This window comes from Aquarana catesbeiana, linkage group LG05, assembly GCF_042186555.1.
Source record: "Aquarana catesbeiana isolate 2022-GZ linkage group LG05, ASM4218655v1, whole genome shotgun sequence".
NCBI classification, from domain to species: domain Eukaryota; kingdom Metazoa; phylum Chordata; class Amphibia; order Anura; family Ranidae; genus Aquarana; species Aquarana catesbeiana.
Genome location: NC_133328.1, coordinates 52,034,116 through 52,058,623, shown reverse-complemented (window position 1 = coordinate 52,058,623; position 24,508 = coordinate 52,034,116). Strand labels below are relative to the sequence as shown.

Genomic DNA, 24,508 nt, shown 5'->3' with positions numbered 1-24,508 from the left:
ATAAGCAAAAATACAGTGATGTTTCATTTTTTTTTTTTGCTTTGGAATCAAATATAGGAAATGTTGCATTTCTTATTCTATTGAAATCTAAATTATACATTGTCAAGACAAACCCCTGGACATGCATTATGAATTTGTCCATGTATAATTGAAGAGCCATGTTAGCAAGTGTCTGGATCACAAGCTGGTGCCGTATATAGGTTCAAGGAGAGCGGGAAGTAAGATCAGTCAGTAATGAGGAGGTGAAGTCCCTGGATGATTAGGACAAAGGAGAAGGTGAATACTATTACCTTTATTATAGCTCACAAGGAGTTATGAAGAATAGCTTGAAAACCCACACAGTGTACGTCTGTGACCTTCCACTTTATTATATGCCAGTCTGCATGATAACACAAGTTGACCACTCGCAGTAACATCAGCCGTGCAGGCCTGCTTGCTTTAAAAAGTTCCTTCCTACTGTTCCTACACCTATAACATGGAAGTGTCTTCCAGAACACAACTATAGAGCAGGTGACTACTTCTATGCTAGTGATTCAAAGAGTCTCAAGCTCATTTGTTATTCCATTTTACTCACCAGTAGAGAGCTCACAAGACATTCTATAAAGAATAAAACAGCACTACTCTTACTTTGAATTTCCTTCTCTTATCCATACATCCCAGCTTTCTGAGTTAGGAAAGAGGATGGCCCATGTACACAAGGGGGGTTATTTACTAAAGGAAAATCCACTTTGCACTGCAAGTGCACTTGGAAGTAAAGTCACTGTAGATCCGAGGGGGACATGCAAGGAAAATAAAAAACAGCATTTTAGCTTGCACATGATTGGATGATAAAATCAGCAGAGCTTCCCCTCATTTCAGATCTACCCCTTAGATTTAGAGCGACTGCACTTCTAAGTGCACTTGCAGTGCAAAGTGGATTTGCCTTTTGTAAATCAACCCCCCGGTACGTAGGGAAATTACATGCTCCTACCAGGACCTCGTTATGCAAACCAGGAATTATTATGGAAAAAGTGGTTGGTTACACCCACAGGTGCTTTTTCCCACCACTTTTTCTTTATACTGGTTTTTCAAAATAACAAATGCAATCACTGAGATTGGACGCTAAGGTTTAGTGTTGTATAACACGTTTGGTAATGAAAGTGTATATCCAGGCAAAACTTTTTTTTTTAGTTTTGGATAGAGCGGGAAGGATTGTATTCCATATCTTATCATATCTCCCTAGCTAAGGCTCCTTTAACCGCTTCAGCCCCGGAAGATTTTACCCCCTTCCTGACCAGAGCACTTTTTGCGATTCCGCATTGCGGCGCTTTAACTGACAATTGCGCGGTCGTGCGACATTGCACCCAAACAAAATTGACGTCCTTTTTTTCCCCACAAATAGTGTTTTCTTTTGGTGGTATTTAATCACCTCTACGGTTTTTATTTTTTGCGCTATAAACAAAAGGAGAGCGACAATTTTTTTTAAAAAAGCAATATTTTTTACTTTTTGCTATAATAAATATCCTCCAAAAAATATATAAAAAAAACAATTTTTTTCCTCAGTTTAAGCCGAAATGTATTTTTGGTAAAAAAAAAAAAAAAAAAATCGCAATAAGTGTATATTGATTGGTTTGCACAAAAGTTATAGCGTCTACAAAAAAGGGGATAGTTTTATGGCATTTTTATTATTATTATTTTTTTTACAAGTAATGGCGGCGATCTGCGATTTTTATCATGACTGTGACATTATGGCGGACACATCGGACACTTTTGACACTATTTTGGGACCATTGTCATTTATAAAGAGATCAGTGCTATAAAAATGCACTGATTACTGTGTAAATGACACTGGCAGTGAAGGGGTTAACCACTAGGGGGCGATCAAGGGGTTAAGTGTGTCCTAGGGAGTGATTCTAACTGTGGGGGGGGGGGGTGGGCTTCAACTCACATGAAGGCGATCACTGATCCCAATGACAGGGAGCAGTGATCTCTGTCATGTTACAGGACAGAACGGGGAAATGCCTTGTTTACATAGGGACTTCCTAGTTCTGCGGCTCCGTGACACGATGATCGCCGGGAGACCGGCGGACATAGAGTCCGCCAGTCCCGCGGGCATGGTCACCCTGTACGCGCCGGGCACGCTAGCCCCACCAATTTAAGGGGACGTACAGGTACACCCATTTGCCCACCGCTGCCGTTGAGCCGCCGTATATCGCCGTGCAGCAGTCGGCAAGAGATTTCCGCTTTTATACTAGTGAAGACAATTTTACGAGATAGTAAGTAAGGGAAAATCTGCAACAGGGACACAGACAGCAATAAAAGTTGTTATTATATATATATATATATATATATATATATATATATATATATATATATACACACACATACACATACATATATATATATATATATATATATATATATATATTCGAAAAGTAGAAGACGCTAGAAGCCCTCTTTGCATTTTATTGCTGTCTGTGACCCTGTAGCAGATTTTCACTCTTCCTGTATAGTGAAACCATGACAGTAATTGGAAATTTCTTTAATGGAGTCCCAGGCAGCAATTAATACATCAAACCATGCTGCAAAATCTCATATACCTCACTTATGGGGGAGGCTGCTTTGCTAAACAGTGACACCATGTAAATTCAAAAATAAAAAAGCCAGCTCTCCTACTGAACTTTCAAGATGACTATAAAATGAATTCCAATATCAAGAAACACCAATGTTTCGAGGGTAAGCAGACAGGGCCTGTAAAGTATATGTGGGCCCCAATTCGTTTTCCCCTTGGGTAACAGGTTTTTAGTTCATGCCTTTGCCCATCAACCATAATTGGTGTTCATTTTGTTGGCTGTAGATATAAGTAGTCAGTACTGTTATAAAGCCTTTTAGAACCCAAGGCGAAATGGCCAAAATGCATCCCCCCCATGAGTTGTGAACTAATTCAACAGCATAAGTTGACGGTCTGGCCCTTTTTGCTCCCGCACTTCTCCTAATAGACCCAAGACTGCCCAGCCCTGTACATGAATACAGATGCCAATTTTTTGAGTTGGCAATTGTATAATCACATGTACACAGGCAGGGCCACATTTCTGGGAAGGAGATATGGGTCAGACCCAGGGTGACATAGATTAAGGATTACCAATTAGTTCACCTTTATTCCGCTGTTTTTTTTGTTTTTTTTTTTTCTATTCAAGTGCTGTAGAAGAAAAGTATAAGGGAATTCCCATTTGATCAAAAGCTGTATAAATTTGTTTAAAATATACAAGGTGGCCATTTACAAAGATCTATAATTACAGAAGGTACTGTATAATGGTTTACATGGTCCGCGGAAGCGAACTATTCAGAAAGAAATCAATACACAAGCAGCCATTTTGTGAGCTGTCAAATGGTACTTATCATACCTGGGAACTTTTGGAAGTCAATGAGCCTAATGCCCCGTACACATGATCAGAAATTCCATCAGAAAAAACTTGGATGGTTTTTCCGACAGAATTCCGCTCAAGCTTGCCTTGCATACACACGGTCACACAAAAATTCTCTGAACTTTCGACTGTGAAGAATGCGGTGACATACAACACTACGACGAGCCGAGAAAATGAAGTTCAATGCTTCCGAGCATGCATCGAATTGTTTCCGAGCATGTGTGATTTTTTGCGCTTCCGAATTGCATACAGACAAACGCATTTTCGGACAGAAACTTTCCCCCGACTGAAAAATAGAGAACATGCTCTTAATCTTTTGCTGGCTGGAATGATGGAGCATACACACGGTCACATTTTCCGACAAAAAGCTCTAATCAGAGTTTTGCTGGCGGCATTTCTGATTGTGTGTATGCGGCATCAGATTCCTATTGGGGTTTAAAGTGGCGTAACATAGTGCACTGCACAAAACATTGGAATAATAGTGTTTGAAAATGAAAGGCTTGCAGGGTATATAATTATTCTTACATGCCCCATGAACAAGCAGCTCTGACTTGACCAGAGGTAGACAAAAAAATTGCATTCCTGACTATATGCTGACAACAAACAGGCAGTTGTTACAATATGGGCAACAAATAGACAATTGTAACTAAATAGGTAAACGTTGCAAAAAAATAGACAATAATGACAACCCTCGAGCAACGGCAATAATACTGACTTTACAGGAACCAGGAAGGAGAGGGTGCTAAGCGATGGCTCTCTTACTTTGGATGGGAATACCACTTAGTATTTTCATCGGCTATACAGTGCCTTGAAAAAGTATTTATACCCCTTGAAATGTTCCACATTTTGTCATGTTACAACCAAACATTTATTTTATTGGGATTTTATGTGATAGACCAACACAAAGTGGCACATAATTGTGAAGTGGAAGGAAAATGATAAATGGTTTTCAATTTTCTTTACAAATAAATATGGGAAAAGTGTGGCCTGCATTTGTATTGAGCCCCCTTTACTCTTTACTTAACTAAAATCTAGGGGAACCAATTGCCTTCAGAAGTCACCTAATTAGTAAATAGAGTCTACCTGTGTGTAATTTAATCTCAGTATAAATACAGCTGTTCTGTGAAGCCCTCAGAGGTTTGTTATATAAGCTTAGTGAACAAACAGCATCATGAAGTCCAAGGAACACACCAGACAGGTCAGGGATAAAGTTATGGAGAAGTTTAAAGCTGGGTTAGGTTATAAAAAATATACCAAGCTTTGAACATCTCATGGAGCACTGTTCAATCCATCATCCAAAAATGGAAAGAGTATGGCACAACTGCAAACTTACCAAGACATGGCTGTCAACCTAAACTGACAGGCCTGGCAAGTAGAACACTAATCAGAGAAGCAGCCAAGAGGTCCATGGTAATTCTGGAGGAGCTGTAGAGATCCACAGCTCAGGTGGTCACCTAAAAATCAAAATGCTATGTGTGGTGGAAAACTAACACTGCACATCACCATGAACACACCATCCCCACCGTAAAACATGGTGGTGGCAGCATCATGTTGTGGGGATGTTTTTCTTCAGCAGGGACAGGGAAGCTGGTCAGAGTTGATGGGAAGATGGATGGAGCCAAATACAGGGAAATCTTAGAAGAAAACCTGTTAGAGTCTGCAAAAGACTTGAGACTGGGGCAGAGGTTCACCTTCCAGCAGGACGATAACCCTAAACATACAGCCAGAGCTACAATAGAATAGTTTAGATCAAAATTTCTGTTCACAGACGCTCTCCATCCAATCTGACAGATCTTGAGCTATTTTGCAAAGAAGAATGGCCAATAATGTCACTCTCTAGATGTGCAAAGCTGGTAGAGACATATCCAAATAGACTTGCAGCTGTAATTGCAGTGAAAGGTGGTTCTACAAAGTATTGACTCAGGGGGGCTGAATACAAATGCACACCACACTTTTCACATATTTATTTGTAAAACATTTAGAAAACCATTTATAATTTCCCTTCCACTTCACAATTATGTGCCACTTTGTGTTGGTCCATCACATAAAATTCCAATAAAATACATTTACATTTTTTGGTTGTAACATGACAAAATATGGAAAATTTCAAGGGGTATGAATACTTTTTCAAGGCACTGTAGATATAGCAGATTACAGTCAGCACCATCAGAGAACTTAAAGGGGTGGATTTACTAAAGGCAAATAGACTTGCCTTTAGTAAATCCACATAGACTTGCTTCAGAGCATTGTAAATGAGATAACGTTTCACTTTGCAAAGACTACCCAATTACATGCAAGGAAAATAATAAAACATAATTTTTGCTTGCACATGATTGGATGATGGAAGTCAGCTGAGCTTCATCTCATTTAATGAGCTCTGAAGTACCTGCATTTGCAGAGTGCACAGTCCATTTGCCTTTAGTAAATCCACCCCAAAAATCTAAAATCAATTTTTTTTTATACATTTTAGGTAGAGTGGAAATGGGCTAGAAACCTCACTGAGTCTTATTGTTTTGCCCTTATGACCACTGTCGCAGGGACAGAAAGTGTTGGAAAAACCAACATTTTAAGTCATCACCAAAACAGCAACAGAGGGGAAATCTTTCAATTGAGACACTTGTTTGAGCTGAGAAGCAAGAGGGTGCTGACACTACAGTAAATAAAGGGAAATCTCCCCAATAGGATACAGAAACAAAACTGTCAAGGGGGTTGATTTACTAAAGGCAAATCCACTCTGCACTACGAGTGCACTTGTAAGTGCAGTCGCTGTAGATCTGAGGGGAAGCTCTGCTGATTTTATCATCCAATCATGTGCAAGCAAAAATGCTGATATAGATATATATATATATATATATATATATACACACACACATATAAATGCATACATACAGAATAAAAATACAAAATATCAGTAAAAAAGAAAAAGAAAACTATAAAAAAATTATTAACAGGCAATATAGTATCTAAATGGAACAAGATATGGGTTTACACTCCAGCTATGAATTATGCAGACTTGTCGTTCTGTGTAGAGTCAACATAAATCAGATATAAGTTGGTGTAAGAGACAGATTTTTTGGAGTTTGATTCTCCGGCTATTGTTCCTGGTTGTGAAATGTTTTACAAGTTTCTCGGCCAGAACATAATAATAAATTAGCCTTGTGCATTCTTGAGGTATTTGGAATAAAGGGGTTGATTTACTAAAAGCAAATCCACTCTGCACTACAAGTGCACTTAGAAGTGTAGTCTCTGTAGATCTGATGGGGAAAATCTGAACTGAGGGGAAGCTCTGCTGATTGTATCATCCAAACACATGCAAGCAAAAATGCTGTTTTATTTATATATTCCTTGCATCTTCCCCTCAGATCTACAGCGACTGCACTTCCAAGTGCACTTGTAGTGCACTTTTAGTGCAAAGTAGATTTGACTTTAGTGAATAAACCCCTCTGTGCTTTATTATTTATAGTCATTTGTTTTTACCTTTCTGAGCCATGGCTCACCCAACAGTTCCTGTGATCCTCGGCATCATAAATAAATGAGGATCTCTCTAACGCAACTGCAGAGTGAATTATTGAGTGAAGAGGTCTTCCAAAGTGATCACTAATTCAACACTTTTTCTTTCCATTTTCTAGCTGGTTAGTTAAAAGCTCACTATAGCAGAAAAATATTTCATTCTGGAAACAAGATACAAGGTAATAGAAGTGTATTTCATTTTTTTTCTCCACATTTACATGCAGTCCAAGCTGCCTAAAAAAAGTGGCAGTGGGATGAATCATGGAACACTGCAAAGGATTTTTACAATCGTCAGATTTTATTTGTAGAGTTTACTTTTAAAAAAAAAAAAAACAACTTCCTGTAACTGTACAAAGTGGAAGTAAAGTCCACTTTTAAACTTGTACTGACAGGTAAGCCCAGTGGTGGCTGGTGCTCAATATTGGGGGGGGGTCACACCAATGCCCCCCCCCCCCATCCTCTGCGGGAGACAGATGGGAAGGTGGCCGGGAGGAGAATCAGGAGAACATTAGTGAATATTAATTTGCTATTTTCACACAAATGGGTGGGCTCAGGGCACAGTGCTCTGCCCCCCGAGCCCACTCTTTTTTGTAGCCAATTAGAGCCTCTGGCTCTAATCATGTGCTTCAAAAAAAAAAAACCCAGTTGAAATCCATGCGTCCAGTGCCCTGCATGTAGATTAGGGGTCGGGCGCATGGATGAGGAGGGCGGCGCCCCTGCGCCCCATATGGACAGGCCACCACTGGGTAAGCCTATAATAACGCTTACCCATAGGTATAGTGAATATATCCTAAACTTGCACTGTTATATATTTACACGGGATGCAGCCGGAGATGTAATTGATGTATGCACCCTGAAGAGACATCATACCCATGCCGTAGCTACAAAGCTCCATGTGGGGGCTCCAGCATGCTTGCACAGGAGTCATATCATGGTGGCCCTGGCCATTCATACAGCCAGAGACCGCAAACCCGGAAGGAAGATGGAATGAAGATGGAAGTGCCAGGGAGCCGTGACAGCGCTGATCTGGAAATTTGAGTTATGAAACTGAACTCTAGGCAGATATAAATTACACAAATTAATGTAGCTCTATGATCATTTATACATTATTATATGTATTTTTTAAATACAAGCTGTATAAGTACCTGAATTTGACCTGGGATAAACCTCTTGCAGTCCCCATACTGCAGAGCTCAGACTGAAGGAGGGGGATGCAACACAAGGAGCCAGTCAGGTGTGCTGGAATGCTAAAGTGCTAGCAAGGAAAATTGCTGATAGAAGGAGAGAATATACTGCCAGAGAGATAACCTTATAAGTCATCTGCTTCTCAGTTCCTGAATTTAACCTAGTATCAGCCTCTTGTACACCAAGGCCAATGCATGACAGGAAGAGGCTATATGAGGCTCCAGTCAGTTTATGTGATGACACGGTTCATCACCTCGCTACCTTTTCTTTCACTGTCGGGTCACAGGAAAGGTCCAGAACAAACTGGGCTCAGAGGAAGTAGGCTAAATGATGTGGGCCATTAGACTGAGGACATCTAGAGGTAGAAAACAAGTTCTGTGGGGGAAATCTCTGGATTGCAGGCAAGAAAACTAGCAGAAGTTTGCTTTGTTATTTCACCTTCTAAGGGGCTATTCATTTTTAGGTTTTTACTTTTGGCTGGAGTATGGTGTTAGGTGGACCAATGCAAATTCAAACTCTAATACTAATATTCACAAGAAACATTGTAAATAAAAGAGGCACTCACCATTCTGTAATGTATGGTCTTTCTCCGGCAAAACTCCATTGTGTAACTCAGTTTTATCGCTTATTCTCCACGCCAAGCCAATTGTGTTCAGTCCTTTCCATTCACAGAAGCCAGATTCAAAGTCACATCTTTTAAAATGACCTAAGCAAATAAATATTGAGCATTTGAAATAGTTAGAATTTTTTTTTTTAATCCAGTGTACAAAAATAATTTTTGGTAAAAAGCAATGGAGAGAATTAACAAAGACTGGCGCACATGTCCTCCATTTTCTCAAATTAATATGTTAATATGCAAAAGGGGCCAAATTAATAAATCCAGAGAAAGTCGAATGTTAATTTGGTGCATAGGGAATTATTAATGAAGAAAACTGTTCAACTTTGTACTTTCTACTCTATAAAACTTACAATAAAACTAAGTTTGAAAAAAAAAATATATAAAAGAAACGTGTCATGGATTTTCAGTGAAAAGTAGTAATAATATAAAAATAACTATCTTTTGCCCAAATGTGTTTTTGTGGTACAATAAGTCGCAGGAAAAAAACAATTTGTTGTAAAAATATGGCATCCGAAATGTATATGTTATTTTTGGACAAAAATATATTGTTTTAAGTATATAATGGTTTGCATACGTGTTATGTGAATCACAAGATTACATTAGTTATCACACGAAAGTTAAATATATAAATGTGGCCAAAAAATATTGGCATTTAAGAGAGGAGAGCAAATACGGGGAAAAATGTGAATGATTATTTAATTATTAAATTATTATTTAACTCAATTCATCGGTTATCTGTTTAAAATTATTTATGTACAGTATATATTTTAGTTGACTCTTTTTCATTAATTTTCATTTCTACATTTACTTTAATGAATTAACCCCTATTTTAAAATATAAATAAAGGTGACATTTTTATTTCGTTTTGGAGAATGTGAAGAACTCCTGCCAGGTTTTTATTGCTGTCTGTGCCCCCATTAGGATCCAAGCTCTCTATTTGTCCTAAATTTATCATCAAGAGTGAAAGTGTAAGAAAATCCCAATTTTCGGGCTGTAACCAATATAGGGAAAGAGGGGAATTTTTTTCCATTGGGAACACTAGTTCTGGTGACAACCAGGGATTCCTGCATGTTGGAGGGGATTTCCTTACACTTACCATTGTGGTTATGAGACAGGAAGTGAAGGGAAATCTACCCAATGAGAGACAAGGGTTATAACCCTCACTTACTCTGTCCAACATAAAAAAAAAAAAATTTACTTTTTAGCACCACTTTAATTCACTTGTGGCATTGGAATCCTTTTCGTTTTCATAATGCAAATTCAGATTCTTCTTTTTTTGACAGGCAATAGAGACAAAGCAGAGCTCACGAAGGGAACACACCCTGAATTAAATTAATGGAATCCAAACGTGGAAGCTCTGACTCCAAAAGTGTCCACCAATCACTGGATACAAACAGATAGTAGGAAGAGCCGGCAACTCCAAAAATCCTCTTTAAAGACTTTATGGTAGATACAGGAGTGGCAATAAAGCATTTGGAGTTTTGGAGTCGAATTTTTGGGGGTTGATTTACTAAAGGCAAAAAGAATGTGCACTTTGCAAAGTGCAATTCCACTCTGCAAGTGCAGTTGCTCCAGAGCTTAGTAATTGAGATAAAGCTTCACATGAGTGGATGACGGAAGTCAGCAGAGCTTCTGCTCATTTACTAAGCTCTGGAGCAACTGCACTTGCAAAGTGCACAGTCTATTTGCCTTAAATAGGCCGGCTAATGTCGGTCTATCCTACTATCTCTTCTTCTTTTTCAATGTATATTACATTTGTTTGGTCAAAATGAAAATAACAAACATCTGACAAAATAACTTTTTTTTAATCCAAAACAGTACACTTTTAAAAACATTTGCATGCTCATTATCCAATGAAATCCTAACTTCTTGTGTCTATATACCAGTTTACATCTGACTTAAGCTTCGTACACACGATCGGATTTTCTGCAGACAAAAACTCAGACTTTTGTCCGAAGGTGTGTGCCTGGATTTTGTCTTGCATACAAACAGCAAGGAATTGTCGGCCAACAATTACGAACGTAGTGACATACTGCGTGGTTATTCAGCTCTTTAGTGACACCCTTTGGGCTCCTTCTGCTAATTTCATGTTAGTAGAAGTTTGGTGAGTGTTGATTTGCGCTTTTCATTTTGCGCTTTTCAGTTCGTTTCTGAACGGCTGTTCGTCAACCAAACATTTTGCGGAATCTTTATTATTGGCCTTGGAGTTATTGCTTTGACCCAAGTCCAGTCCAGGAACAGGAGGAGGAGGAGTTCCTGGACCAAAAATTGGTTGCTTTATTAATCGTGACCAATTATGTCATATGCCTTTGCTGCGGGAGCTCCAGGAGAATAATCCGGATGATTTTCGGAATTATCTCCGGATGACGGACCCCTGCTTTCACCAACTCTTGGCATTGTTGACCCCCTATATTAAGAAGCAGGACACATGCATGAGGCTTTTATTTTATTTATTGGTTGAATAATAATGATTTGTTTTGGTATATTTTCTATATTTTTTTGGATGCATAGAATGCACTTTTTGGTTACGTTCTATTGGCAGATAGCATGTCTAATTTTATTTGTTTTCTTTTTTTAATGCACAATGAAAAAATTGTGTAGAATAATACTTGGCCATGTGTTTTACTTCAAATGACAGTTTGGGAGTAGGCAGTTACATTTAAAAAAATACAATGTAAAATTGACAAGGGACACCAACATAGTTGTATCTTTGATCTTAAAAACTACGGGATAATGGTGTTGTGGTAACTTGCCCAAATTAAAAAAAAAAAGCATAATAATATTATTCTTGATATCACTAGAAAAAAAAGCCTTTGAAAATTAGTTTGCAATAACTCCATCAGTATCACCAGCAAAGCAGCTTCATTATTATCCCATTAAAGAAGAAGAGAATTGTGCGCTGCATTTGGAGATTTCATAATTTGCCACATCACAAATGTTAATTCTCTATTACGAACGCTAGTTTAGGAGACCGACCGCTTCCGGCTTGTCCTTGCTTCCAAGCATACGTGTTTGTACTTTGGACTTTTGTCCGACGGACTTGTGTACATACGCTCGGAAAATCCGACAACAGACATTTATCCGTGGAAAATTTTAAAACCTGCCATCCAACATTTGTCCACGGAAAATCCAACAACAATTGTCTGATGGAGCGTACAAACGGTTGGATTTTCCACCAACAGCCTGTCATGACACATTTCCCGTCGGAAAATCCGATCGTGTGTACGTGGCTTTACGCTTAGGTGTTTTTCTATAGAAATGACATACATGACTTTTGGTAATTTGGTGGGAACGATGCAACACTTTCAAAAATTGGTGCACCAGTTTAAAATTTGGCACACAGAGCATGCCCTTTCTCTCAACTGGGCTTATTGGTTTATTAATTTGGTGCACATCATTCCATCCTTGTTTCTGTGTATTAATTCCCATACATATACTGAATTTAAAGTGGTTGTAAACCCTTACATATGTCTATGTATATGTGATCGGCCTCAGGTGATACACAGAGATGAAACAAATCCTCCTACATAAGTTGTACCAGTTTATCTGATGTCTTCTCTCATATAATTTATACAGCCTTTCTGAGTTTTCATAAAACAGGGGTTGAGAAGCTGGAAATGCACTCTGCAAAGCTCAGTATGAAGATCTGAGAGTTGATTGGAGGGAAGGCACACACCCTTCAAGCAGCACAGGAACATAGCTGAGGCTTTCATTCACAGGCTGTGTGCTGGAGGTCCCTCCCCTGTCATCTTTGTTCTCTTGGTGTCAGGAAAACTTGTCAAAAGTAACTCATGCTGATAGCAGAGGAATTAAGCACCAGACAGAAATGGCACTTGGTGCTCTGGACTGAGAGCAGCCTTTTTTAACCAGGGTGCCCAGGCACCCTGGGGTGCCTTTAATTTTCTTAAGGGGTGCCTTGGCAAAATTAATCAAAATTGCCCACAATTGTATACAAGCAGCGAGTTGATGAAGCCTATCTTTTAGTTACACAAAGCCACAGGTTTCCATTGTGCACCAGTACAACCTTCTAACCACCAGCGTCCTAACAACCATTGATGTCATTAGTTAATAAGGAGGAAGTCAGCACTTCCACAGCATCCTTGTTTGTTCCTCCCATGCCCATCTCTATCAGTACTGGGGTCACATTAGTTGAGTGAGGGAGAAAAGCAACATTGGAAGTCTAATCAGTACCAGTGTGCAAAGGTGCATTTTCTTTGGAAGAAGAAGTCTCCGTTAGCGTTGGGTGTCCTATGTGTGTTGATGTTGCTGTGTTATGTAAAACCATTTAGTTTAGATTTTCACATAATATAATGCGGTGCCTAATTTTAAAGGGTATCTTGAACAAAAAAGGTTGAAAAGCACTGATATAGAGGGATGTGCTTTGTTCATATTTCATGTCTGAGGTTTACCACCACTTTCATTTCCCCCAATATGTTGTTAGGCTGGCTGTCATTTTATAAATACCTTATTTTCTTTTATTGCAAAAACGTCAATATATTTTGAAAATTTTATATTAAGACCGGTTCACACCAAAATGTGATGTGGAAAAGGCACGTTTGTGGCAGCAGGTGAACGTGCTGCCCTTGCAGGCTGCATGTAGGTGCCAATGTATTGGTATTGGCACCCCAAATACAGATCACAAATGCAGCGTGTTTGCAGGCAACAAATCTCATGGTACTCCAGTACCATGTGATGAGCTGCAGTGCGTTCTGGAAGACTAGTGCTTGCATGGTCCCCTATGTCAGTGAGCAGCAGCTGCATCCTATGGGTGATGTCACAGCTCCTGGAATTCCCAGCCGTTGTCAAGCGCTCCCTCCTCTCCCCTGCAGCTGCCGCTCACTCACACATGTGATCATGTGACCAGACCGGAGCGGACTAAAAATAGATAAGTATGTAGATCTTTTCTACACAAGTTAGATAGAATAGTTAGCGGGAGAGGGGAAGGGAACAGTTTTAAGCATAGTTAATGGTAAGCTGGAATTCAACCTTGGGTTCTAGCCCTTCCACTCAGTGTGTTTAGTGTGATTAGAGTTGGATGAATTGTATATAATTAAAAGCAAACAATGTAATGCGTTATAACAATGTGTCACACAGCTCCTACATAGCGCACACCAGCAGGCATGCATTGTAAGGAGCTTAAAGCACAGGCTGGTGTGACCAATCCCTTAAAGTATTGCTAAGCCCACATAGTACAGAGCCTTGGGTACTCTGCACATGCTCAGTTTGGTGTGTATTGCTAGACAGTTTCTTTTTTTTTTCTTGGGAGAGTGCATGTGATCAGCACAGGGCAAATCAGCACTGTCCAAACAGAGGGTCAGGGGTCGTGTAGTCTCGTAAGACATTCTGAGTTAAATGAAAACTCTTCCTACAAGCTTTAACCTCCCTGGCAGTATGATTATTTCAGATTTTAGGTGCTGAAAGCGGTACCATTATTTTTGCATGGAAATGTGGCGTTTTATATTGTAGGCCTGTAATTCTTAGGAATAACTCACTGAAATCTGTCCAAACAAGAGTCTAGTAGACATCCTGGGTATGATAAAGTTTGAAACACAAAATCATAAATTATAATATAATAAATAACTATAAATAATAACAAATAATAATATAATAGTAATAATACTTTTTATTCAATAAATTTTAGTAAATAATATAAATCAAAAACACTGACATTTTTTTTGTCCAAACAAGAGTGCAATATTAGTAGTCATATTGCTTTTAGTAAACGTCTCGGGTATGGTAAATTTTAAAACAGGGTACAGCGCAAAGTCCGAAGTCACAGTCAGGACAGTAGAACCGGGTTTCTTTTCTGACTTTCCTTCCTGTGTCGTCACGTTTAGAGCAGCAAACCACACACATCCTTGTGGGTGCTGCCTTCTTTTCTGTTGGTGGAATGTGGTCCACAAAGTGTCGACCTGTCAGACGTTCCGGGTTCACAACGCCAGCAGCACGACGTCCAGATCGAGATTTACAGTGGTTGGTGTTTGGTGCTTCAGAAATATGAGTTCTGCAACTTTCCAAACGAAGTCTGCATGAATCACAGGCCTGTCACTCTTTTTTTTTAGAAGAATGAAAGCGTTCCACAGGCACTGTTCAAGAAGATGCCTGAAGATTTTTTTATAATATTTTTTTTGTTGCTTTCTCATAGCAGGGTAAAAAGTCATGGCCTGGTCAGCTCTGTCAACACCTCCCATTGTGTTGTTGTAGTCCATTACGAGTTGAGGTTTCATAACATCTTTTCCAACTTTTGTACGTACCATGACAGTAGAGGTGTTGTGAATGGTACTCATTAGGCACACATCTTTTTTATCTCACCATCTTAGTGACATCATTTTGCCTTTTTGCCAGGCAACTATTTCTCCTGCAGTGAGCTTTTTTTTGGCAAAGGTTGGCGGCATGTCACGCCGGTTAGCTCTAACAGTCCCGTAAGCATCTGTCTTGTGTTGTAGAAGGAACTCATAGAGTTCTGGAGAAGTATAAAAATTATCTGTGGTTACACAGTACCCCTGATTCAACAATGGCTCAATCAAAGTGAGAACAGAAGCGGTTGCCATTCCATATTGACTGAATCTGTCGTTGAATTTCGTCCCTTTCCCGGTGTAAAGGACCGAATTCCATATATAACCAGTGCTGGCTTCACAGAGCATAAATGATTTTATGCCGAATCGCGCTCTCTTAGACGCGATGTACTGTATCCAGCTAAGTCTTCCTTTGTAGGCCATAAGACTTTCGTCGATACTGACGTCTCTGTCTGGTATATAGGTCTGCTGGAAATTTTTCTGAATAATTTGATATAAGTCCCAAATTTTTTTCAGTTTTGGAGCTGGATGAGAAGTCTCATCAAATTCGTCATTATTTTGAAAATGCAGATATTTCATTATGAGTGAAAATTTGTATTCCGACATTATGGTGCCAAAAAAAGGAGTGGCTAATATTTTGTTGGTTGTCCAGTACCACTTTTGCAGGGGTTTGCCCACCACTCCCTGGAGAATAATTAGGCCCAGAAACTTCCAGATGTCCTCCTTGGTCACTGGTTCCCATTTTCTGCTCCTTGAAAACCTCTGAGGTATAGCAGCTTGTTGTTCCTGGTACCGATTGGTCTCTGTAACAATTATTTCTATGACCTCATCAGTCAAAAAGAGTTGGAGGTATCCCAAGGGGCTGTCATCTTCAACCTCCACTTTTATACCAGGCGCTCCGGTAAACGGGAATCTTGGGGGCGCTGCGTGCTCTGTACCGCAATCAATCGAGCACCAAGTCCGCACATCGCTGGGCAAAGTCGCAGGATCATCGCTGAAATCACTTTCCGTGCCTGATGACGAACTTCCCCATGATTCGCTATCACTCACATCTGCAAGCGATTCTGTCTCGCTGTCGCTGTTTTCCAGCAGGTCATATGTCGCTTTTGATGTTGAAGCTCGCTTTTTGGATGCCAGTTTCCAGACACAAAGTACAGTAAAACTGCAGGCAGGGGCACTGGACAAAGCACTGGGGGGCAATCTGAGGTCAATTTTTTAATATTTATTATATTTTGTAATGTAATCCAATCCAATAGGATTACAATGTGTCAGTGTGTTTGTGCTTTATACATTTTGAATTTGCCGCCGGTTCCACCCCCTGCGTCGCTACGCTCGCAGGGAACGGAAGCCAGGGCACACAGTGGATCAGGCGGAAGATCCGGCCGCCGAACACAGTGGGAGAACATCGCGGGATCCCGGAGACAAGGTGAGTCGCGTCTTCCAGGATCCAGCGATGCGATCCCGAGTCTGGCTCGGGGTTACCGCTTTTGGTACTAAAATCTCACCCCGAGCCAGACTCGGGAATACCGCCAGGGGGGTTAACCAATGCTCAACAGACACTGATAGAAGTTACAAGACTGTTCTAACTGCTGATGAGAAAAGTTATTCAGCAGTTTATATTTACTAAAACTATTGCATTTCCATGTTATGTATACTGTACTGTGGAAGACGAGATATAGTGAATGCAGGGTCCTGGGTTTAGTAACACTTTAAAGGAAGTTTTGGCTGGGGTTCAACTTTAAACGTGACATTTCTAACCTGCTGTAAAACCTTCATCACTGCAAGAACCCATAGCTTCCAACTGTCCCTGATTTTGAGGGACTGTCCCTGATTTGGAGCAACGTCCCTCTGTCCCTCTTTCCCCCTCATTTTGGTCTCATCTATATAGTTGTATATAAAATGCACTTTTTATCTTTCAAAAAGTGTTTCCCAGTGCTAAACCTTTCATCCAAATTCTAAATTGTTGCATTTGTAAATTTTAAAGCCAATATAATGGAATAGTAGTGGTAAAAAAAAGTTCTTGTGGATTTAATTAACCTTTTTTTTGTTAATTCTCCTTTAAGGGGGCATGTCAGGGGGCGTGCCCTATGCCTACATACATTTCCTAGTAGGTGTCCCTCATTCCCATCTCAAAATGTTGGGAGGTATGAGAACCAAGTATAATGTCTACAGTCTATCATGTCTACAGTCTATCCGTGTTAAAAGAATTTTTCTAAATTACATGTAGCACCCTGGGGTTTAATCAGGGAGCTCCTCACCAAAATATCTTGTCAGGAGTAGCTACTGCAGTTAATTGATAGAGATTTATTGATTTCTTCCTAAGTTTGACCTTGGTGCACTTTTCTCTTCTACCACTAGGTGGCCGGGAACTTAGTGGTACTGGATATGAGAAGGGCAACCCAAGGTCAGGTTATAGGTGTGTGAGGTGTCTCAGTCAATGGGCAGGGGTTTTATGGAATCCCTTGGCTTGCTGGGAGAACCTATATATTCGGGTGAAGTCAGGTGATCTGTGTTCTGTGCCACCTTGACCGCTGTCTGGGTGGATGTGTGTCGTACGCCCCTAGACTGCTAGACTGCTATCCCGGGGGCATCTGGCTGCCAGGCTGTGTGAGGTCCTAGCCAAAAGGGTCAGGGCAGCGCAGGGTTGGGATTGTGGCTTGCAGTCCAATCAGGAGTGACAGTTCTGCCAGCCAAAGAACCTGTGGTGTTCGGCGGTAGAAGTAAAGCTGTCACCACTAAGGGGCCAACAACATTAAGCAGGGACCACAGTAAGTAACTGAAGCAAGTACCGGAGCAGTATTCTCACCAAACGGTGAGAATACTGGAGAATTGTGAAACTTCAGGTGGTGATCAAGTCAGAGACCCAACCAGCTGAGGTGACGCTTGCAGAGCAGCCTTGTGAGTCAAGTCAGGGACCGAGCCGGTCAGCAGGGGTGAAGCTTGAAAGGTATCTGGAGTGCCAAGCTAGGGACCCAGCAGGGAAGCTTGGGTGACGCTTGAGGGAGATACCACCGCAAAAGCCTTGAGGAGCTCACAGGATTCAGAGTCAGTGAATCAGAGAGTCCAGTGAGAGACTAGGAGCTCAAGGGACTGAAGAACTACAAGTAGAAGTTGTAGTGAAGCTAAGTGAACTGTTGAACTTTGTGTTAGGAACTGTTAAGTACTGTTGCTATAGGAGACAGCAATCCTGCTCATGCAGATGTGGTGCCTTGCTGGGGCCTTTCCCTGTACAGCTGTTCTCCTATTGAAGTCTTGGAGTCTGCTCATTGAAATTGCTACCACTTAAGGGTGTCCTGGCCCTAACCCTCTTTCCCTTCAAAATATAAAAGGACTGTTAAAAGAAATAAAACCTCTTTTTGCATCCAAGAAGTGTCTGGCGCCCAATGATTTTCACCATCTTTGCACCCACTATGCCTCACAACCCACTACATATGGAAGGGTGTCAGCTGTCTTTGGCCTTGAAGGTCCTCATTAGGCTGGAAGAGGTTAAAGACATTGCTACATACAGTTACATAGTAGAAAAGACACATGTCTATCAAAAACATTCCACCATATAAAAAAAGATGCATAAAGATGCTTCTGATTTAAAAAATAGGACTTGTTAAATGGGCAGAAAAGAATGTATTTCAACAGCACAGAGGCGATGCAGGGAATAGCAAATCAAATGATTAATTACTTAGAAGGTGATGTTTCAGTTGCTTATTTACCATATTAATATGCCTTTTAAAGGACCGCTGAACCTTATCACTGAATTCCAGGCAAACATAAAAACACCAATTAATGCAGTTATCTAGTTGTTAAAATTCATTTAACTTGTTTTTATGTTCATTTTTAATACAAGTAAGTATCTAGTTTGCTTTTAGCCTCTTGTATTCCTAACCTCAGGCTGGGAGAGGCAATGTTAGGCGCCAATTAGATATGCTGCAAGCACATGTGCTGACCAAAGGAGAGATGACCTTATCCCTCTGATGTTTCTCCTTCATGGTCCAATCACAAGCTAGAGCAGGTAGCTGACCAGAGAAGAGATGACCTTATCAGTCTGATGGTTCTCCTTGACTGTCCAATCACAGGCTGAAGCAGGTAGCTGACCAGAGGAGAGATGACCTTATCCCCTTGACGTTTCTCCTTCATGGTCCAATCACAAGCTAGAGCAGGTAGCTGACCTGACCTTATCAGTCTGATGGTTCTCCTTGACTGTCCAATCACAGGCTGAAGCAGGTAGCTGATCAGAGGAGAGATGACCTTATCCCTCTGACGTTTCTCCTTCATGGTCTAAACACAAGCTAGAGCAGGTAGCTGACCAGAGAGAGATGACCTTATCAGTCTGATGTTTTTCTTTCACTGTCCAATCACAGGCTGGGGCGGGTAGCTGACCAGAGGAGAGATGACCTTATTAGTCGAATGTTTCTCTTTCACAGTACAATCACAAGCTGGGATGGGTAGCTGACCGGAGGATACATGACCTTATCAATCTGATGTTTCTCCTTCATAGTCCAATCCTAGGCTGGAACAGGTAGCTGACCAAGCTGCCTGCAGCAGAGAAAAAAGTCAGATCAGCAGCTTTGCTATACAGTCTTGCAAAATAGTTTTCATATTTGTATTTCTTCTGTGCATTTAGCAGTTCAAGTTTAAAGTGAACCAAAACCCTAGAAGTTTCTTTCTTCCTATGCATATGCTGCTTTCTACCTAAAGCAAACAAAAAGGGCTCCCAGATATTTTGCTATTGCTGACACCCATCAGGAACGACTGACTCTGAGATAGTACCAAGATTCAGCTGTAGTAAATGTTTGATAAACATCACCATCACCACTTATACCAGAATAGTTTTCCTTTTATATAATTACAAATTTGACATGCAAACAAGGACCATCAAACATTAACATATACTAATGACTATTATCATAAAACTATTTACTTTTACATAATATATATATATAATAGGGCCCTCCTGTACCTTTTGTATTGAACTGTAATGTAATTGTGTTGTCCCTCCTATACATTGTAAAGCGTTGCGTAAACTGTTGGCGCTATATAAATTGCGTATTATTATAATAATAATAATAATTATATATATATATATATATATATATATATATATATATATATATATATATATATATAATATATGTCCTGGATATGACTGTACATTCTATTTAAACCAATACCAAAAAAATCCATAGACACTACAGATAAGCATTATGCTCCAGGTTATCTTGCTAGAATCACACAAAGAATAAAAACCATGGCTCAGATACAAAGGTACTTTAAGGATTATGCAACATTTATGAGGAAATTATCAGGCTTGGCATGCAAATCTTTTGGTTAACTGCCATATTATTTAGTCTGCATAAAACTGTTTGGTTTCTCATAATCCTGGCTTTGGCAGAAAAAAAGACAAAATAAAAAAACATCAGTGATATCATTTCCAGCTTTAAAGACAGAAAAAATATTCCTTAAATTCCTAACAATTGTTAGATTTTCTATCTGAACTGTCAAGACATAGAAAAAAACATTGCATTTATTTTATAGGGCAGGGCAAGATAACTTAATTTTGATCAAGATTTGAATTTAAAGTGTATGTAATGACAGAGGTCAGAAAAGGCAATGGATCTCTTGACAGGTTTCCTTTAAATTGAAGTTAGGGGCCTCACAGGGATTTGACTTTTTTGCCCACCATGTATACTGTACATCTTTACAAAAATCCTCACCAGTACATCATCAAAGCTTTTGTGGCCAACTGAAAATAATACATGATTACACTGCTTGTTCTCATCTGTGGGGGTTACAGTTGTTCATCAGTAATGACTCCTATTTGTTTCAACTGAATAGACTCATGAACAACGCATAAATATTTAATTAACATTTTATTTAAAAGGATATAAGCTTTTTAGAGGATTTTTTTCATACATATTTTATGTAAAACCACAAATGACATAATCATTGCTTTGCCTGTTTTATTTACTTTTGATAGTTTGTTATCCCACGTCCTTCCTTCATTCAGCCTCAGTTGCTAAAAGGTGGCAGGTTTCCTTTACAGGCGAATGTGACAGGGAGGCGTTTGTGGTGGCCTCTCCATTCTTTGGGAATCCATCTTGGTCATCACATGAAGTATCCTGGGCATCTGGTTGGTTTGTGCAAGTGTGTTTAACTACTTCAGCTCTTTTCCCTGTGCATGCCTGAAATTTGTACATTTTTGTTATGGGCCTGTTTATTCAGCAAAAACTTTGACGCTACCTAAGGCTAGGTTCACATCTATTCGGTTGCAGTTAATGTGGTTGATGCGGTTTTCATACGCATTTTCTCCTTAACAAACTCTGAATAGCCGATTATTAAGGTGTTCTGCCCCCACGAAAAATTTAAAGTCAGCAGCTACAAATACTCTAGCTGCTAACTTTTAATATTAGGACACTTACTTGTTCAGGGTTCCCACGATGTCAGCACCCCAGCTGATTTTCGGATCGGCTGTTGGATGCTGCCCCCACCATACCTGGTAAGGGAAACCGGCAGTGAAGCCTTTCAACTTGACACCCGGCTCCCTACTGCGCATGTGTGAATCGTGCTGCGCTTTCTAATTGGCACGGGGGCGGAGGACAGAGGAGGGGGGCCGAACCTTCGAGGAAGAGCGTAGCGGCGCCATCGCCGGAAGTGAGGAAGGGGATCCTGTCAAATACAGGTACCCGTTCCCCCCTTTCCCCTGAAAGGTGCAAAATGTGGCACCGGAGGGGGGAGGAGACAGATAAGCGAAAGTTCTACTTTTGAGTGGAACTCCGCTTTAAGGAGCGGGTGACGGCCGCGTCCTTAACAACTGATGACTCATCATGTAAACCAAAGAATGCTAGCATTCTTTGGTTTACAAACCCATAGCCGAGCATGCAGCCCAGCAGGTCAGGAAAGGCAGGGATGAACGAGCACCCCCCCTCCTGAACCATACTAGGCCACATGCCCTCAACATAGGGGGGGCTTTAGGGCAGGGAGGACTCTGCCCCCCCAAGCACCTTGTCAACATGGGGACAAGGGCCTCTTCCCCACAACCCTGGCTAGTGGGCTTATCGGAATCTGGACGCACCCTTTAATAAGGCCCCAGATCCCAGCTCCCCCCATGTGAATGAGTAGCAGTACATTGTACCCCTAGTCATTCACCAAAAAAAAAATTCAAAACAAAATAAAAACACAGAGACAGTTTTGACAATTCCTTTAGTAAAAAAAAACAAAAACAATGTTCCCCAAAGTAAATCCAGCATCAATCATAATGAACGCCACTGACAACCCAAAGAAAAAAAAAAGAGGTCCTGGTGACTCACCCCCTTCTGACGTCATCGACCCAGCATGCCCCTGTCAGATGGCAGGGGTCTTCGTCAGGTGCAGACCTCTTGTTTTGTTTCGGGTCAGCTATGGACGCATTGTGGACAAGGGCCTCTTCCATTAAATTTTAGTATTGGGTTACTACTGTATTTTTATATTCCAACTTGTTTGTTCCCTTCATGTTGCATTCTTTTCTGTTCAATAAATGTTCTAGAAGGAACCTTTTCCACTGCTCCCAGCTGCAGTCTCAGTATATAACATCTATGAACAGAATGTACAGAGCTCAGCACCATTTCAAAGCTGAGTGTCATTGCTGTCTGTAGAGTTGCATTGTTTTCCTACAGTGGACTACAGAGCTCCAGCAGCATATTGCTCCATCATTTATGCAGAGCTGGGCTATAAGAACACTCTACTAAGCTCTTATCATTAAAATGTATCTATTGCCTATCTTGCCTGTGCATGACTGTAGCTACACAATCTCATAAACTTTACAATGCTTAGATGCCCATCCTTAAGCCTCGTACACAAGATCGGATTTTCCGCAGACAAAACCTCGACCTTTTTTCCAAAGGGCGTCGGCCAGGAACTTGTCTTGCATACAAACGGCAAGAAATTGTCGGCCAACAAACACGAACGTAGTGACGTACTACGTGGTTTTTCAGCTGTTTAGCACCACCCTTTGGGCTCCTTCTGCTAATTTTGTGTTAGTAGTTGGTGAGTGTTGATTCGCGATTTTCATTTCACACTTTTCGGTTTGCACTTTTCAGTTTGTTTCTGAACGGCCGTTCGTCAACCAGCCATGTTGCGGAATCTGAGGAGATAACGGGTTATTTATTATTGGCCTTGGAGTTATTGCTTTGACCCAAGTCCAGTCCAGGAACAGGAGGAGGAGGATTTCTTGGACCAAAAATTGGATGCTTTATTAATCGTGACCAATTATGTCATATGCCTTTGCTGCAGGAGCTCCAGGAGAATAATCGAAATTATCTCCGGATGACGGACCCCTGCTTTCACCAACTCTTGGCATTGTTGATCCCCTATATTAAGAAGCAGGACACATGCATGAGGCTTTTATTTTATTTTTTGGTTGAATAATGATTTGATTTGGTATATTTTCTATATTTTTGTATGCATAGAATGCACTCTTTGGATAAGTTCTATTGGCATAGTGTAGAATAATACTTGGCTATGTGTTTTACTTCAAATGACAGTTTGGGAGTAGGCAGTTACATTTTACAAAATACAATGTAAAATTCACAAGGGACACCGACATAGCTGTATCTTTGATCTTAAAAACTACGGTATAATGATGTTTGTGGTAACTTGCACCAAAAAAAAAAAAAAAAACAAGCATAATAATATTATTCTTGATATCACTAGAAAAAAAAAGTCTTTGAAAATTAATTTGCCATAACTCCATCAGTATCACCAGCAAAGCAGCTTCATTATTATCCCATTAAAGAAGAAGAGAATTGTGCGCTGCATTTCGAGATTTCATAATTTGCCGCGTCACGAACATTAATTCTCCATTACGAACGCTAGTTTACAGGACCGACAACTTCTGGCTCATCCTTGCTATTGAGCATGCGTGTTTGTACTTTGGAGTGTCACATATGCCTCATACTGTAGGGACAAGTACAAAGTGTATTCTAAACCGTGTTATCATTTCAACAACAGAAAAATGAATTATAGTTATAGCAACCTTCAAAATTAAAAACAAATATTTTATTGAATTGTTCCTATTAAATCCCTTTTTAACTGTGAGTTAACTTAAGGTGGTTGTAAGGGCACAAGATTTTTTACCTTCATGCATTCTATGCATGAAGGTAAAAAACCTTCTGTGTGCAGCAGCCTCCCAGCCCTCCTGCTGGACACAGAGCTGATTGGCTTTTGGCAGCAGCGAGAGCTATTAGCTCCTGCTACTGTCAATCACAGCCAGTGAGCCAATCAGGAGACAGAGGGGTGAGGCCGAGCCGCGGAATAGACACACAGAACTGCACGTCAGGAGCGCGCCTGCTTGGGTGCCCCCATAGCAAGCTACTTGCTGTGGGGGCACCCGGAAGAAGGGAAGAGCCAGGAGCACCAACGTGAGACCCGTGAAAAGGAGGATCCTGGTTGCTCTATGCAAAACCTCTGCACAGAGCAGGCAAGTATAACTTGTTTGTTATTTAAAAAAAAAAAAAAAAAACAAG

At 40.4% G+C, this 24,508-nt stretch overlaps 1 protein-coding gene across 1 annotated transcript in view; it reads right to left on the bottom strand.

The window, feature by feature from the left end:
• The window catches only part of MALRD1 (MAM and LDL receptor class A domain containing 1), a 737,846-nt gene that overhangs the window by 540,809 nt on the left and 172,529 nt on the right, over window positions 1-24,508 (bottom strand). Inside the window, exon 10 of the mRNA XM_073629748.1 lies at window positions 8,665-8,805. Within this exon, the coding sequence (XP_073485849.1) occupies window positions 8,665-8,805 (141 nt within the window). The remainder of the gene's footprint in view (window positions 1-8,664; window positions 8,806-24,508) is intronic.